This window comes from Fundulus heteroclitus, chromosome 20 (genome assembly GCF_011125445.2).
Source record: "Fundulus heteroclitus isolate FHET01 chromosome 20, MU-UCD_Fhet_4.1, whole genome shotgun sequence".
NCBI classification, from domain to species: Eukaryota; Metazoa; Chordata; class Actinopteri; order Cyprinodontiformes; family Fundulidae; genus Fundulus; species Fundulus heteroclitus.
In genome coordinates this window covers 8,871,943-8,886,790 of record NC_046380.1, presented here as the reverse complement: position 1 = coordinate 8,886,790, position 14,848 = coordinate 8,871,943, and the positions used below count along the sequence as shown (strand labels likewise).

The 14,848-nt window shown below is 37.1% G+C and overlaps 1 protein-coding gene across 2 annotated transcripts; it reads right to left on the bottom strand.

The window, feature by feature from the left end:
• Positions 1-860: 860 nt before the first annotated feature.
• Positions 861-14,367, bottom strand: sycp1 (synaptonemal complex protein 1). 2 transcript variants are annotated; one of them, XM_021317848.2, is made up of 32 exons: positions 14,286-14,367; positions 13,807-13,962; positions 13,166-13,330; positions 12,952-13,019; positions 9,184-9,257; positions 9,021-9,079; positions 8,798-8,864; positions 8,541-8,614; positions 8,330-8,438; positions 7,902-7,996; positions 7,632-7,816; positions 7,477-7,544; positions 7,345-7,406; positions 7,150-7,266; positions 6,944-7,048; positions 6,020-6,123; positions 5,873-5,927; positions 5,631-5,701; positions 5,470-5,551; positions 5,331-5,393; positions 5,187-5,249; positions 5,032-5,094; positions 4,808-4,924; positions 4,618-4,728; positions 4,442-4,534; positions 4,284-4,358; positions 4,109-4,195; positions 3,893-4,021; positions 2,332-2,385; positions 2,000-2,107; positions 1,821-1,886; positions 861-1,694 (listed from the first exon to the last, which is right to left on the bottom strand). In XM_021317848.2, exons 2-32 carry the CDS (start codon positions 13,957-13,959, stop codon positions 1,554-1,556), a joined length of 2,883 nt encoding a protein of 960 aa, XP_021173523.2. In that variant the 5' UTR covers positions 13,960-13,962; positions 14,286-14,367; the 3' UTR covers positions 861-1,553. The 2 variants fall into 2 exon arrangements, with proteins under 2 accessions (XP_021173523.2, XP_021173522.2); XM_021317847.2 differs by having other exon boundaries at positions 14,211-14,349.
• Between the last annotated feature and the right edge of the window lie 481 nt (positions 14,368-14,848).

The following is a 14,848-nucleotide window of genomic DNA, read 5'->3' as shown; positions in this document are numbered from 1 at the left end:
GAGCACGACGGTGGCTTCAACTGAAAACCCGAGTCAACATCAAACTTCACAGTCAGCTGCCACCTTGACTTCACCAACACCAACCATACAATCCTCTCTGCTTCCAAAAACCACTCAAACCATCCAGACTACACCTGCGATCAGTACATCTGATGCACCAGCAAGTCCCACTGTGAATTCATCTCACAGTGGGACTACATCCACACATCCAGTGAACACCACAGAAGGTAAGCATCTATGTTCAATGATTTAAGATCTTGTGTCTGCTTATGTCAATGAAATCAACATCTTGCCTCTCTGTACCATTAGGTTTGAGGCTTAACATTCCTGAGAGGAATATGACAATAATCTTCAGTGGTGTGCTTGGACTCTTTGCTTTGGCAATAGTTATGATCGTGTTTCACAAATGCAAACATAAAATTCAGTACTTGCATCAACGTCTCAACACCGCAGATGATACAGGTAAAGACGGATGTTTTGTCATCATAATAAATCCAATGTTTTCAGTTAACATTACCTTATAAAAGCAATTGTTTAATTTTCAACAGATGGATTTCTGGCCGATGAAGACACTCTTGTTATTTCTGGAGGACTTTATGATGGACATCCGATCTACGATAATGTACCGCCTCCTCCTGCACATCCGTCACAGTTTCACCTCGAATTCTTTCATTAAAGAGAAGTCTCTACTCTAAATCAAAGTGCTGTGTTTGCTCCCTCACTGACATGGGCATAGACAAAACCCTGTTTCTCAGTCAAGGGTTGGTGTCGTTTTAGGACTGGATAAGGAACTGAAGTATTTGCTAAGAGGAAATAATGATTAAAACATTAATAATGAAGGACGATGGCTGGAATAACTATAATTAACTAGTTTTATTAGCATTACCATTGTTTTTAACTTATGACAATGACCATACAAATATGATTGAACAAAAGATACTGCATAACCACAGCTTTTACCAAATTAACAGGAAAGCTTCATGCACAATGAATCAAATAAATTACAAACAAAAGCCTTATAACAAGCTTCTTTTTTCAAATGAACTTAAGAGAGAAAAGAAGGTGAATTTGTGGTCACATAAGGTCACCTTCTTAAGAGTTTTTTACTAAATGAACCTTACAATTCTAAAAAAGTATAAGTGGCAAAACTAAGTATATTCAAAGAGTTTTCAATTGGGACTAAATATTTCTGTTTTACCACATTAAGACTACAAACATCTGCAAAGCTAAATAAATTCAACGGAGACATACATAAACATAACTTAGATTTTGTGCTTTAACTTTAGCCATTTGTTTTTCAAAGCACTTTTTGAAACAAAGAGCTTGACTTTGTGGTCAAATACATCAAAGTAAATTAACACTATGAGCACAATGAACTATAAATTCCAAACTACAACTAAATACTAAGACCAGGCATGTTCAGAACTAGTTTTACTTGTAGTAATTAGAAATTAAAAGATCATTTATTTCATTTGAACCATCAATGTATGAAGGCCTAAAACAGCAACCCCTGTCCAAAATCAAGTCATCTATCTGACCTGTATTGGCAACACTTATGCAAATATTTTCTCATTGGTCTTCTTCTTCTTCTTGTCGCAGCCAGTAACAGCCGTCCAGCCAGCATCTCGCATTCGTTTCATTGCAGCCAGCTTTAGGGAATTTCCAGGTGATCTCAGAGTGACAGGGCTCTGAATCTGGCAAACAAAACCGAAAAACCGACCAGAAAAATCAACAGGAGGCTCCATTCTTTCCTTTTGTCATCTCAGGCACATCAGGTTATAAAGGCATCATAATATGACAAACTGCAATGGTCACGTTACCTTTTTCAAAAGGTCACGTCTGTACTGCACAACAACATCACTTGGTGCTGGTTCATTTGTGCAGGTCTACCGGAACAAGAACAGACATTTGTCTTTGGAATGTTTCAGAAATAGGAGAATAAATTTTGCTAAACTAAGAAGGTTTCTGACAAATTTAAACTAATAAAAGAGGCACTCACAAACAAATCAATATGATCAGAGCTGTCAGACTTGGAGTCGAGTTCAATGGTGCTCTGTACCAAAAGTCCCGCCTTTTTATTAGAGGGGGGTGTTATTATTCTGTACGACTGTGAGAGAGAGAGTTCAGAGTAATAGAAATGAGTATTACTTCAAACTTTGTTGATCCACCAATCCTATTCTTTATGGAGTTTTAGTATTTTCGGTGAAAACAGGCTACAAACCAAAGTCAATGTTAGTCTGATTTATTACAAATGTTTCAGAAAACTTTACTGACATGATCTAAAAACCAGATAATTACGTTGATTAAAAGAAATACTAAAATGCTGTCTACCTTTGTCTTTGGTGTTGTTCCACATGGTGTCTTGGTTATTTTAGTGTTAGATACCTTACAAAATAAAAAAAACACAGTGTCAAATTTTAAACAGTAATACTACTAGTTTCTGTAGGTATACATAATAGCCTACAGCAGCACACTCACATTACAGCTACCTGAGATTGCTGTACTGCTCAGGCAAAGCAATTTTATTTTTTATTTCATTAGCCCAAACATGATAATTATCAATTAATAATTAGTCTAACCATTTAATTTCCTACCCAACTCAACAACCTAAAGTACTTCTTGATTCTGAGATCATACAAGTTGCTATTTATTAGAAAGTTCATATATTATGAAAAAATTATAAAAAATTAAGTTTTAATAATTATTATTATTAAATTTTTTTTTTAAATTAAATGACAAAGTGGATTTTTAAGGCTTTTTAGCGCAAGGCTCATACAAAATGTTGCGCCTGGTGTCACGTGACATCATCCGTTGACAAGCGATCTGTTGACATTGCAACAAGTTACTTCCTGGTTGCAAACTCGCTTTCTCAAACACAAATAGACAGATTAAACATGGCTAAAAAGTGTGTGGCTTATGGTTGGTCAAATACCAACAAGGATATTTGTCTCCTTACACACATTTCCAAACCCAAAAAGTCCCAGAGGTGAGAAAATCCTTGCTGAATGGAATCGCCAAGAAGCCGGTAGTCTCTAAAATTTCGTTCCAGACGCAGTGTTGCCTCACGAGTCCTGAGTGGAGTGTTTCTCCCACTCCAGCCGTGACAATCCCTGAGAGGCCACGCAGTGGGAGCGGAGAAATCTGGCTGTCATCACAGCAGCCTGTTGTGAAGCGACGTGTTATCCACACTAACTCTCAACACGGCCCTGCTACCCCGCAGAACCCTGAGGCGTTTAAAGCCATGGTGGGGATAAACCCACAGACCTTTCGGTTTGGAACCCCCATGCCGCCTCCCGGAGAATATGAGCGCCGCGGCGTAACAGATAAATGCGCGTCCGCATTAAGTAAAATTCCGGGAACACATAATGCTGAGACACTGTGGTTTGTGCTGAATGTACATCTTTTTCTTTTATGTGCTGTTTTGGCGAATTTCAGCCGTCATAAACGATGCCAGGTAATCGGGCTTCGTCGGGTTGTTTCTGTGTTTACATCTGAACTGTCAGCCAGAACTGCGATTATAAGCCCCGATTCCAATTATACACCAGCAAACCATTTCGTTTATTCTCCTAAAATGTTTTTCTCAGACTTACCCGAATCGTAACAGACGCTTGTGCTGTCTTTCGTGTTAAAATCATCACTTTGTGATACATCAACAAACTACGTCATCGTACCACGTGACCCAAATTGTGGATTTTCAGCCAAGCGGTCGCCAAGGGACAATTTTTAGTCCTTAAAAAACCCTTTAACGGCGCAATCACGATCAAATGCAACATTTGTTCAAAATATGGTCACTAATGCATGTATTTCCGAGGTGGTCGATCTCAGAATCAAGAAGTACTTTAAGTTAAAAACTAATAATATTAAGTAAAATGCAGGAAAAGTTAAAACATACAGCTTTCCTAAGAACTGCAGGACTCTTGTTGGAGGGGGTTTTCTTAGTCGTGGAGAAGTCAAAAGTGTAAGACTTTAACAAGCCTTCCTCAGGAGTGTCAATCTGTAGTCCAGAGTTTGAAGCATTTGACTAGAAAGATAATTAAAGATAGTTTACTGGGTAAGTACAAAGAATAACAAACCAGGCAACCAATGCCAAACTGAGTGCTGACATTACCTGCTTGTTCTTTCTTTGTGACAACTCCACGGCCTTTTTAGTAGAAATTGCTTTTTTCAAGCCAGTTACTTCTTTTTCTAGATTTTCCTTAAAATTAAGCATATATAAATTTAAAGTCTCTCGGAAGACTTTTGTTTTCAAGGCCAGTAGAATATTTTATTCAAAAAGGGCCTACCTTCTCTGTTTCTTTAGTCTTCAACTGTTTCTTCAGCTGGTCAATTTCTACCTTCTGTTTTGACAAGTCCAGCTCCTTTTATAAGATTTAAAAAGGAAATGCTTTCTATTTTTCATTTATAGTAAAATTGTAATTCTTAAATATTTTAGAAATCATACCAGTGATTTTGCACGAGCAACTGCCTCTGTCTCTTTCTTCTTGTTCTTATCAAGCTCTGTGTCCTTCTCTTCAACCATGCGCTCATACTGGCTCTAGCAGTGACAAATCAAACTTCTTCATATGCAGCAACAACAGACTATTTCAAACTACAAAAGGCAACTTAATCCCACACTACCTTGTGTTTTTCCATCAGTGCTACCATTTCTGCAATCTTGTGCTGGCACTTGTACTCTGCATCTTCTTTGTTCTTAATGGCCTCTGAGGTTGTTAATTTGAGCTTTTGTACCTATAACATGAATGTTTATTCTTATTTTGATCTTGTCCATTAGGGTAGTCAGAGAAATAACTGCAACATTGTGACTAACCTCATTTTCAAGCTCTGCTGTTAAGACTGATTTTGATTCAAGATCTTTAAGCATTTTCTGATAATTGTCATCTTTCACTGTTTTGAGGTCCTTGGATTCAGCTTGAAGCTTGTTGATCTAACAACAATAAAAAATAAGCATAATCAACACTAAACAGTGTAATAAAGAATAACATAAATGTTTATCATTTTTGTTTAAGTTGCACGCCAAAAACGTCTACTGACCATAATTTCAAGATGATTGGATTTAGCCGTTTCTTTTGCAATTTGTTTCTTAAGCGCTTTATTCTGAAAGTTAACAAAAAAAAAAAATCTTCATTACAGTGTGGCTTAATTAGTATATTGTGCTAAATATCTAATGTTTCATGTTTAATACATACTTCTTTCTGGAACTCTTCTTGCGCTTTACATTTAATTTCCAATTTCTTTCTGAGATTCTGAAGCTAAAAAGCACATTATTTACTGTTATTGTCACAAACTGAGTAAATGTTTTTTGCAAATTTGTATTTTCCTGTTTTAATCACCTTTGCTTCCATAGATTTTATCCGTTTTTCCTTTTCAGCAATATCTTCTTGTAGATGCTCACACTGTTCAAAACAGGTGCATATCACACTCAAACATGCTCTTATTTGTATTCATTACTACTTTAGACAGCATATTTACCATTTCTTCAGTTTTCTTTTGCATAGTTTCAATTTCTTGACATGTCCCCTGGAATCTGGTTTTAATGGTACTTATCTCATCTCTATCCAAGCAAAATACAACAATGTCACCTAAAGGTTACCAACTTTAGGAAAACTTTGGCCCCTGTTCTGGAAACTAACCTTAAGCAGTGGTTTTCTTCTTCCAGTTTTTGTGCTTCTCTTTTGAGTTGTACCATCTTCTCCTCACTTACCTGAGTAAAGAGTTTTTCAGATTGTTAATCATCCAGTGATGAAGTAACAAATGTAAATTATAACTACTTTTGCCAACAATGTAGCATGTTATATCTGTCTAGATAAGTCTTACTGTTTGCCTAAGAGACTTTCACTTTAGACAGTCCATTTTCAAACTCCTGCTGACTTACCTTGTTCTCAGACTGTAGTTTATCAAAGCTGGACAGCAGCTCCTCATATTTCACTCTTAAAGATGGCATCAAATTAACATTTTACATCATGACAGGAGCAATGGTACAAAAGCATTTACAGTAATGTAGCAGCAGAGCTGAACTCACTTGTGCTGCAAGATGTCATCCATCAGCTGCTCCATCTGAAAGCCGCATTCTTTATTTTTCTGGATTTCAACAGACAACTGCATCTCAAGTTCCTTCACTTTGACCTTGGTATATGAAAACATAATATATTTAAACATAAAACATTTCTTCATGTGAAAATGTCAGAACAGAAGGGAAGAAGGATGAAAAAAGGGAGGAACCAAAACAGGAAAATTATAAAAACCCAAAGGAAAAAGCGAGGGCACAAAGAAGACGAGAGGAGAAAATGACTGAAGAAACAGAAAATAAATAAGGAAGAATGTGAAGAAAGAAGGAATTGATAAATGACACAAGGAAGAGAGAATAGACACAAGAAAAGAATCAGAAAGGAAAGAAAGATGCAAATAAGGAATGACCAAGAGAAAAAAAACAAGGAAAGCAGGAATAAGGAAAGGTAGGAAGGATACAATAGAATTAAAAAATCCCAAGGTGAAAGTTGAGCAGAAAGAAAAAAGGACACAGACAGAGAAAAGGAGCAGAGGATGAAACGAAAAAAGGAAGGACATAAAAAAAATGCACTGGTAACACAAAAGGCTAAATAGACAGAGAAAGGCTAGAAGATCGGCACAAGATAGCAAGGATGGAGAAAAACGACACAAGGAATAAAGTTAATAAGGCAGGAAATAACTTTAACAATATATGAAATACCATGTGCCAATCCAAATCCACACTGATACATTATTTCTACTTATTCAGACCTAGAAAATACTTCAATCCTTTCATCCTTTGCCACATACTTAAAAACACTATCAGAACTCTTACTTTAAACAAAGCACGTTAAAGTCATTAGTATCGAAAGACTCATACTACCCAACAACAATATATATTTTGTTGTTGGGTAAGGAATAAAAAAAAAGTGCAGCAATGATAACGCAACATACAAACCTCAGTAAAAGCAGACTTCTCCTGTAAATCTTCTTTTACTCTTTCAGCATTTTCACAAACCTCCTTAAGAAGACTATTTTCAGCTAACACCGTCTCTTTGTCATTCTGTATCAGTAGGCAAAAATATCATGTCACATGTTTTATACATGTATATTAGACTATTTATTACAGATTTTCATTTTAAGGAAAACATCTTTTTGTATCACCCTCAATTTCTCAATTTCTTCTGTTTTACTTGATAGCTCAGAAACAAGTTCATCCAGTCTGGCTTCCAGAGCATCAGTCTTGCTTTTCAACAACCCAGTGGACTTTGACTTTATATCCTGTGAATAACAACACAAGGGTCTTACATTCACTCGAGACAAAAAAATTTTTTTCAGTAATAATCAAATGCAACTTACCAGTTCCTCTACAAGCGTTTTGATCAAATCTTCTTTCCTTGCAGCTTCATCCATGGTCTCGCCTGTTGAGAGAATAATTTAGCTGGAAAGAACATGAAATATAATCAATATGGCAACATTAATAGGGTTTACCTAAAAGTTTGGCTTTTCTTTCAAGTTCACAGCTCTCTGTCAGTAGTTTATCCTCCAGATCTTTGGCCCTAGAGCAAAAATAAGCATTTAATGACACAAATAATCTTTTAGTTCAGTCTTTCAACATGCTGTTAATTTCATGGAATTTATTCAACCTTTGTATCTCCAGAGCAAGGGAATTCTTTAAGTCATCGATTGTTGATTCGATCTTCTCTATTTTTTCTGCTTGTTGGGTTTTTACTCTGTTGAGGTCCTGCATGTTGAGGTCTTTGTTTCGGATGATCTCTTCATAGTCCTTTTTACTTCTCTCCAGGGCTGCTACAGTGTTTTCCTCTTTTTTCTGTATTTATTTTACATGGTTATAGTTTCAGTCGAAGCAAACACAATTCAAGAGCAAAGTTGTAAGGAAAATCTTTAAAACTCCCCTTAATTTCTTCACAGCGTTGCTCAGCACTATCCAGTTTTTGAAGCAGAGATTCTTTTTCAGTTTTCAAGCTTTGGAGAAGTTCAAACTGTTGTTCTGTTTAGGTAGAAAATATGCTGCGTTAGTTTTGAAACTAAGCATATTAGTACATATATGTACATTATAGTTCACCGCAGAGTGACAGCTCACAGTATAAATCACATAAAAAATATTAGGGTAGTTAATATCACACTTTAGTTATTTGTTAATGCTGTAGTCGAAGGTGCTGTTCAAATTTGGAGACGCAGAAATCTTATGAAACCAATTGAATCCTTACCTTTTTCTTTAAAATGTTTATACGTCTTACTTAACAAAAATGTTTCACCGGTTTCTATAAATTGCAATAATAAAAGACTACACGCCTGTAGACAGCCATATTCATGATCTTACTTGTTGAGTCTTGCAGTCCTTTGCAGTACTTCTGAGCTTCATTAAGGTTTATGAGGGCTTTTTGGAGCTCATTTTCCTTATCATCAAGTTTTTTCTTAAGCACTTCCATCTGAAAACACAAATCAAATCCTTGACCCTTTTGTTTCAGTCTTTACCAAACTATTTTGTCAAATCTTCTCAAGCAACTGAAATGAAAACTTTTTTAACTGACCTCTTTTTCTTTCAGCAAATGCTCCTGATGATATTTCTCTTTCAGATCTTCAAAATGCAACAAGTCCTCTTTCACTGTAAATAATACACAATGAGAAATTCTTTTGAACTGGATTAAAGTAATTATTTTTCTTTTTAGTCTTACTATACAAGATGCCTTTCATGGTCAAAACATATTTATTGTCCATTAACACAAGACAATTAATATAACATTTTGAGTAACAAGTGCATAGGGTAGCACATTTAGCCTACTCCTACCTTTCTGCATCTCTTGTTGGTCGGCTTCTACCCGAATATGAAGGCTTTCAAATGCTGAAAGCAGCTTCTACGTGCAAACAGGGACATGAATGGAACGATCAATTTTTGGGGCTCAGATGGTATGAGAAGTGATAAAAATGTTGCATCGCCAACTGCTTCAGTAATACAGTACCGTTTCTAACAAAATACAATAAATAAAAACGTGTGCTTTATTGTAATCTACCTTAATACTCTCACTATTTTCCATGAAGAGGTGATGTGTTTCTTCCCTTTCAGATTCAACTACAACAGAGCAAAAAGAGTCAATACTTTGCATAGCTTTAATATCAAAGCAAACAAAAAATATAAAATAGTTCAACTGAATGTTTCGTTTTTTTTTTGCTTACATAAATGCATTTTCTCAGAAGACCTCTGACACGTTTCTTTGAGTATATTGCACAAGCTCCTTGTTGCATTGTTTCTGTATGTGTAGTAAAGATTTGTTGTTATGAATACAAGTTCAGAAAGGATCAACTTATATTTAATAATCAAGTAGGTGTGTTTTTCTGGATTTGACATATCACATGTACAGTGGATAGAAAAAAATAACTTTTTGTGTTTATGATATAACGAAATTAGCTCAAGATAATATCAGAACTATTTTTTTACCCTTAATGTGAAATATCTTTTTTTTTTTTTTTTTTTTTTTTTTTTACTTAAAAACAAATACCGATCCGTTGTGGTGAAGAGAGAGCTGAGCCAAAAGGCGAAGCTCTCGATTTACCGGTCGATCTACGTTCCTACCCTCATCTATAGTCACGAGCTTTGGGTCGTGACCGAAAGAATGAGATCCCAGATACAAGCGGCCGAAATGAGTTTTCTCCGTAGTGTGTCTGGGCTCTCCCTTAGAGATAGGGTGAGGAGCTCAGTCATCCGGGGAGGACTCAGAGTAGAGCCACTGCTCCTCCACGTCGAGAGGAGCCAGTTGAGGTGGCTCGGGCATCTGGTCAGGATGCCTCCTGGACGTCTCCCTGGTGAGGTGTTCTGGGCATGTCCCACCGGGAGGAGGCCCAGAGGAAGACCCAGGACACGCTGGAGGGACTATGTCTCTCCGGCTAGCCTGGGAACGCCTCCTCCCCCGGAGGAGCTGGCCCAAGTTGCTGGGGAGAGGGACGTCTGGGCCTCCCTACTGAAGCTGCTACCCCCGCGACCCGACCCCGGATAAGCGGAAGAAGATGGATGGATGGATGGATGAACAAATATGTAGCACATGTGCGCACACTTTTACGCTAACATTTTGTATCATCACCTTTTATTTTAGCCCTAATCCGTTTTCAGGGGAACAGACCTGCCATCAGTAATAGAGAATCGGATTAACCTTAGATCCGGTCTGCAGAGTAGCTGATTGGCTGCAATCTTCCATCTCTCCAGGACGTGTACGTCTCCAGGACTCTGAGCCATGCTGGGAAGATTGTGGCTGATCCCTCGCACCCAGTCACAAACTATTTCAGACACTTCCCTCTAGCAGGAGGCTGCGGTCCATCAGGAACAAAACCTCACGCCACAAGAACAGTTTTTCCCCCCATCCGCTACCAGCCTTATCAACAAGACCCAGAGCCGCTCGTGACACTGCCTCTCTCCCTCCCCCGTTCAGGACCTACAAGCTACACCAACGTAGCATCTCCAGACCTTCTGCGTTACATTAACCCAGTCTACTGTTTATATAGCTCTGTATGTATATCTATTTTGTCTGCACCATCAACACCAAGTCAAATTAATGGAAGTGCAAACCTACTTGGCAATAAACTTGATTCTCATTCTGAGATGCAGGATCACTGGTTAAAACTGGTTGGGTTCTACATGTAACAACAGTCTTGTATTTTTCATGTTTAAAATAAAGGCTGGTTCACAAGGAAGGATAATTAGCCCGATTTTTGCCCCGCGCTTCCCCTTCTGACAAGGCCTGACTATCGGGGTGGCTCTTAAATGGTAAATGGCTTGTACTTGAACCTCAAAGCGCTTTACACTACAATCAGCCATTCACCCATTCACACCCTGACGGTGGTGAGCTGTTAGTAGCCACAGCTGCCCTGGGGCAGACTGACAGAGGTGAATAAGATAATCTTAAGAGATATTCCTGCTATGTGTGGTGTGTTAAGACTGATCTGGTCCACTCGTTGGAACATCAGGACCATCCAACCTCAAATCAGGGATATTCAACATGTTGGCTACTCTTGCCCCAATTTCCTATCGTGTGTGGTGTTCCCCAAGGACAAACGAGAACGCAACCTGTTGAATGTGACGTGTAGCCAATCAGAAAGTGAGGTGAGAGAAACCCCAAAAGAGAGAGAAAAAAAAAAAAAACAGCTCACCTCCATATCATTGTGCAGAAAACGTTAAGCCCCCCGTTCACACTGTCTCGGCTCCTTTAACCAACGGCTTTTCTTTTTTTTGTTTTTCCTGACAGTCCACAAACTATCTGTTCTTCCTCATCGCTCATGTTTATTTACTCTGTTTAATCTTGAGAGGATTCATAAGATTTGCCGTCTGACATCTGAATGATCTTAAGTTAAATCTGTTTGTGGTGTGTTGAGCTTGCCATCTGGTCTGACTGGACGCCACATACTGTACGAGCAAACCTGGTTTGTCTAAGATTTTTTTTGTCGTTACGTGTGGTGCCTCCCATACTTTGACAATTGTCCGACTATTCTAAAATCTTGCCGTGTGAATCAGCCTTAAAGAGATGAATTAAAAAGATAGAATGATTTTCTTCCAACAGAAACATCTAGGCCTAACTAAATCTACTAAAAACCTTCTGAAGGATTGTTATATTCAGATAAAACAAAACTCAAATTACTGGCAAAACTCCCAAAAGGGAGATTTGGCACAGGGATAAGGGATCATCAACTAATTTTAATCAATCAAAACAAGTAGACAAATAAATAATAATAATTACCATTAGCCTCAAGGTGATGTGAAGACTCAATGCTTAATTGTATTACTACACTAGACTAATAACATAATTTATATAATAATTTTTTATTAAAAGGGACATATAATGCAAAATCCAACTTTTAGCCCTTAAATATGTTTTGTTGTATAGTTCATCTCTAAGAATGCAGAAGATTTGAATATAGTCTGTCAAGGTTCTGTGTAGATATCTTTATATTCTTCTTGGGACATATTTTTCAAGTTAGAATTTTCTCTGCTTTCTATTACGTTTTTTAAATGATTATGTCACAGTATTTGCTGTGACATAATCTGCTAAACAAGGACAAAGACTTCCAGCTTACCATTTTCGCAAATTCACCATTTTTATTTCTCTGAGCAAGTTTGTAGTCCTAGCTGAAGGATGTGAAGCTACAAGTGGATTACTCATAATGTTCGGTTTTGTTCATTATACCGTCCTCCAGCATACTACACAAATGGCCAACCGGTGTGGAGTGGAACGGTCTGTGACCTGGGGGGGGGGGGTGGGGGGGGGGGGGGGGGGGTGGATGTGTGAAGAGCCTCCTGTAGATTTAAAGAGGCCGCAGCAAAAGGTGTTGCTCTCAGGTGCACATCAGAACAAGGGTAAACAGGAGGAACATGGGGGTAAATTAATAAGTATTTGAGACCAAAGTATTGCAATTCCACTTTATATAGACCACAGCTGAATTATTTAAATGTAAAAAGAAGAACTGAAGCATGATATGTCCTCTTTATTATTTATATGTTGTTATTTCAATATAGCCACGATGAAAGCTTTTAGATTTAAAGACAATTAACCAGAAAAGGCCAGTTGTAAAAAAAAAGAAAAAAAAAAAAAGAAAAGCTTTTAGATATCAGAATCAGCTTAATTTGCCAGAAATGTGTATGAACACACTATAAACGAGCAGACAAATTGAGACAACAATGCAATGGTGCAGTGAGCAGAGTGCCAAGGATGCAGGAGTAAATGAAAAGGTTGTTCAATAAAGTATTAGTTTAAGGGTGCGCAAAATCGTGCATCCAGATTGTTGCAGCTTTTAGTATTCCCTTTAAGAAATTTGCGTTTTTCAGATTAATGTAGAAAATGTTTGTCTAATAAAAAAGTGGTAATTTTGAAATAACTTAATATGTTTTCATTTTTAGACCACAAAAATCAGCCATCTTAAGAGGGGTGTGTGGAGTGTTAATAGAAAAAAAAGACATACTTGTTTCTTAGGTCCTCATTTTCACAGATTTGTTCTTCCAGCTTTATGCTTAGACTTTCATTGCCAAACTGTAAAGATAAAACACCTACCGTCAACTGTCTTTGAGCCAAAAGCAATACTAACAAAAACCAAAAGCAAATAAATAATCTATTTCCGTAAGAGTGGAAGCAATCTACCCAGGGCATTGAAGAACAGCTATCTCAGAGGTACACACCTGCAATTCCTGAATGGCTTTTCGTTGGGTTTCAATTGTTCTTTTGTTATCCTGGAGTTTTCTCTCTTTCTCCACTGTGTCAGTGTCAACTTTGACCTTCCAGGACTTTATTTTCTCTACTTCATCAAACAGCTTGGAATACAGCTCACCACTGCTGGAATTATTCTGGGGAATATTCACAATGGCAGGAAGTGGACCGATATCCTTACAAACAAACATTTCTGGGGGCCAAGTCTACGCTGAATTTTATGTATTCGTGTTGCACATTTGTGTACAATGAAAATCAATATGAGAATACCACTCACATATTCTGTCAGCCATTTAATTTATTTTACACCACTGACTTCATTGGACTTGACGATAGAACAGTAAAATTACCCATAACAGTAATCTCTAGACAAATAGTGAAAAAAATAAAAAAAATTTCCCTAAAAATATGTATAATATGCTTCTTTAAAAGCGGAAAAAATATTTAAAAACATATTTAAAAACAGATATACAAATACTTCTTATTGACCCTTGAGTGAATCTCTAACAACTAAGTAACTAGTCATGTAACAATTTTCCCAGTTTCAGGTTTTATCCGGTTTGATTGTGAGTAATTTAAAACAAAATACTTACAAAGAAAAAAAAAATATTACCTGGTTTGATGACGAGCTTACCCACTGCATTGTTTTTAGAAAATCGCCATGATTCTCTGCTATTTCTTGAGGTCGGACCGCATTTATCTGACTGTGGCTTACTCTAGGTGGCACCAAAAGCTTGAACTTAAAACCCCGGTCACTGTCCATCATGAACTGAAAGAAACAGAAACAAACAAACATTATGCATGATAATACAATAATTTACTACAGCAAAAATATCACTTTCACATAGTTTATACACCTCAGACGAAAGAGACGACCGAGCACACATACTGCCCAGCGATCTTAGGAGCTAGCGGCTAGCTTAGAAGTTAGCCTGACATTTTAGCATTTGTGAAATTTATTTCACTCGATATTAACTCGTTTGTGTTTGCTAAAAATATTACGGATACGTTTCTTACTGGGAAATGGCGAAGAATAGTCACCGGGGCGGGTCGACGTCTTTTCACAGATGTTAAAATAACCGTTAGCCTTACCTAGTCAACCGCTGGCTGGTCTAAACGGTTTTAACGGCCGTGCAACCGCCAGACAAGCGCGAGACAGACTTCTGCGTCACGCACGTAAGCTGCTGGGAAAGGGGATGGGATGGATCCATTATCGGAAAACGGTGGATATTTTGCCCCAAATCAACTCCATTACTCTTTTTTGTTTGTCAGCCTTAAGAAAAAACATGTTATGTATAGCAAAATAAATAAATATGTCTCCTTATAGGTAAATTGTTGAGATGACATTATTTTGCACATTGGAAAATATGTAACTCTTACTTAATCAAATTCACCAACCTTTAATTTGACTGGTATCAACTTAACTAAATAATAAAAAGTATGTTTGTTTAAAAATTTATAAAAACGGAGTTATCTGTTTTTGCTAATGAACTCTTCGTATATATATATATATATATATATATATATATATATATATATATATATATATATATATATATATATATATGTGTGTGTGTGTGTGTGTGTGTGTGTGTGTGTGTGTGTGTGCGTGAGAGAGAAATAGAGAGAATAAATAATCTTTATTGTCATTATAT

Bases quoted from the DNA above. Each gene is read 5' to 3' on its own strand.
- sycp1 (XM_021317848.2), bottom strand. From the start codon at position 13,959: ATGATGGACAGTGACCGGGGTTTTAAGTTCAAGCTTTTGGTGCCACCT. The intron at 8,439-8,540 runs GTCAGTTAAAAA...TTGTGTTTTCAG, and splicing joins ATTTGCTGAAAGAAAAAGAG to ATGGAAGTGCTTAAGAAAAA. The intron at 4,196-4,283 runs GTAGGCCCTTTT...CTTAATTTTAAG, and splicing joins AGACTAAAGAAACAGAGAAG to GAAAATCTAGAAAAAGAAGT.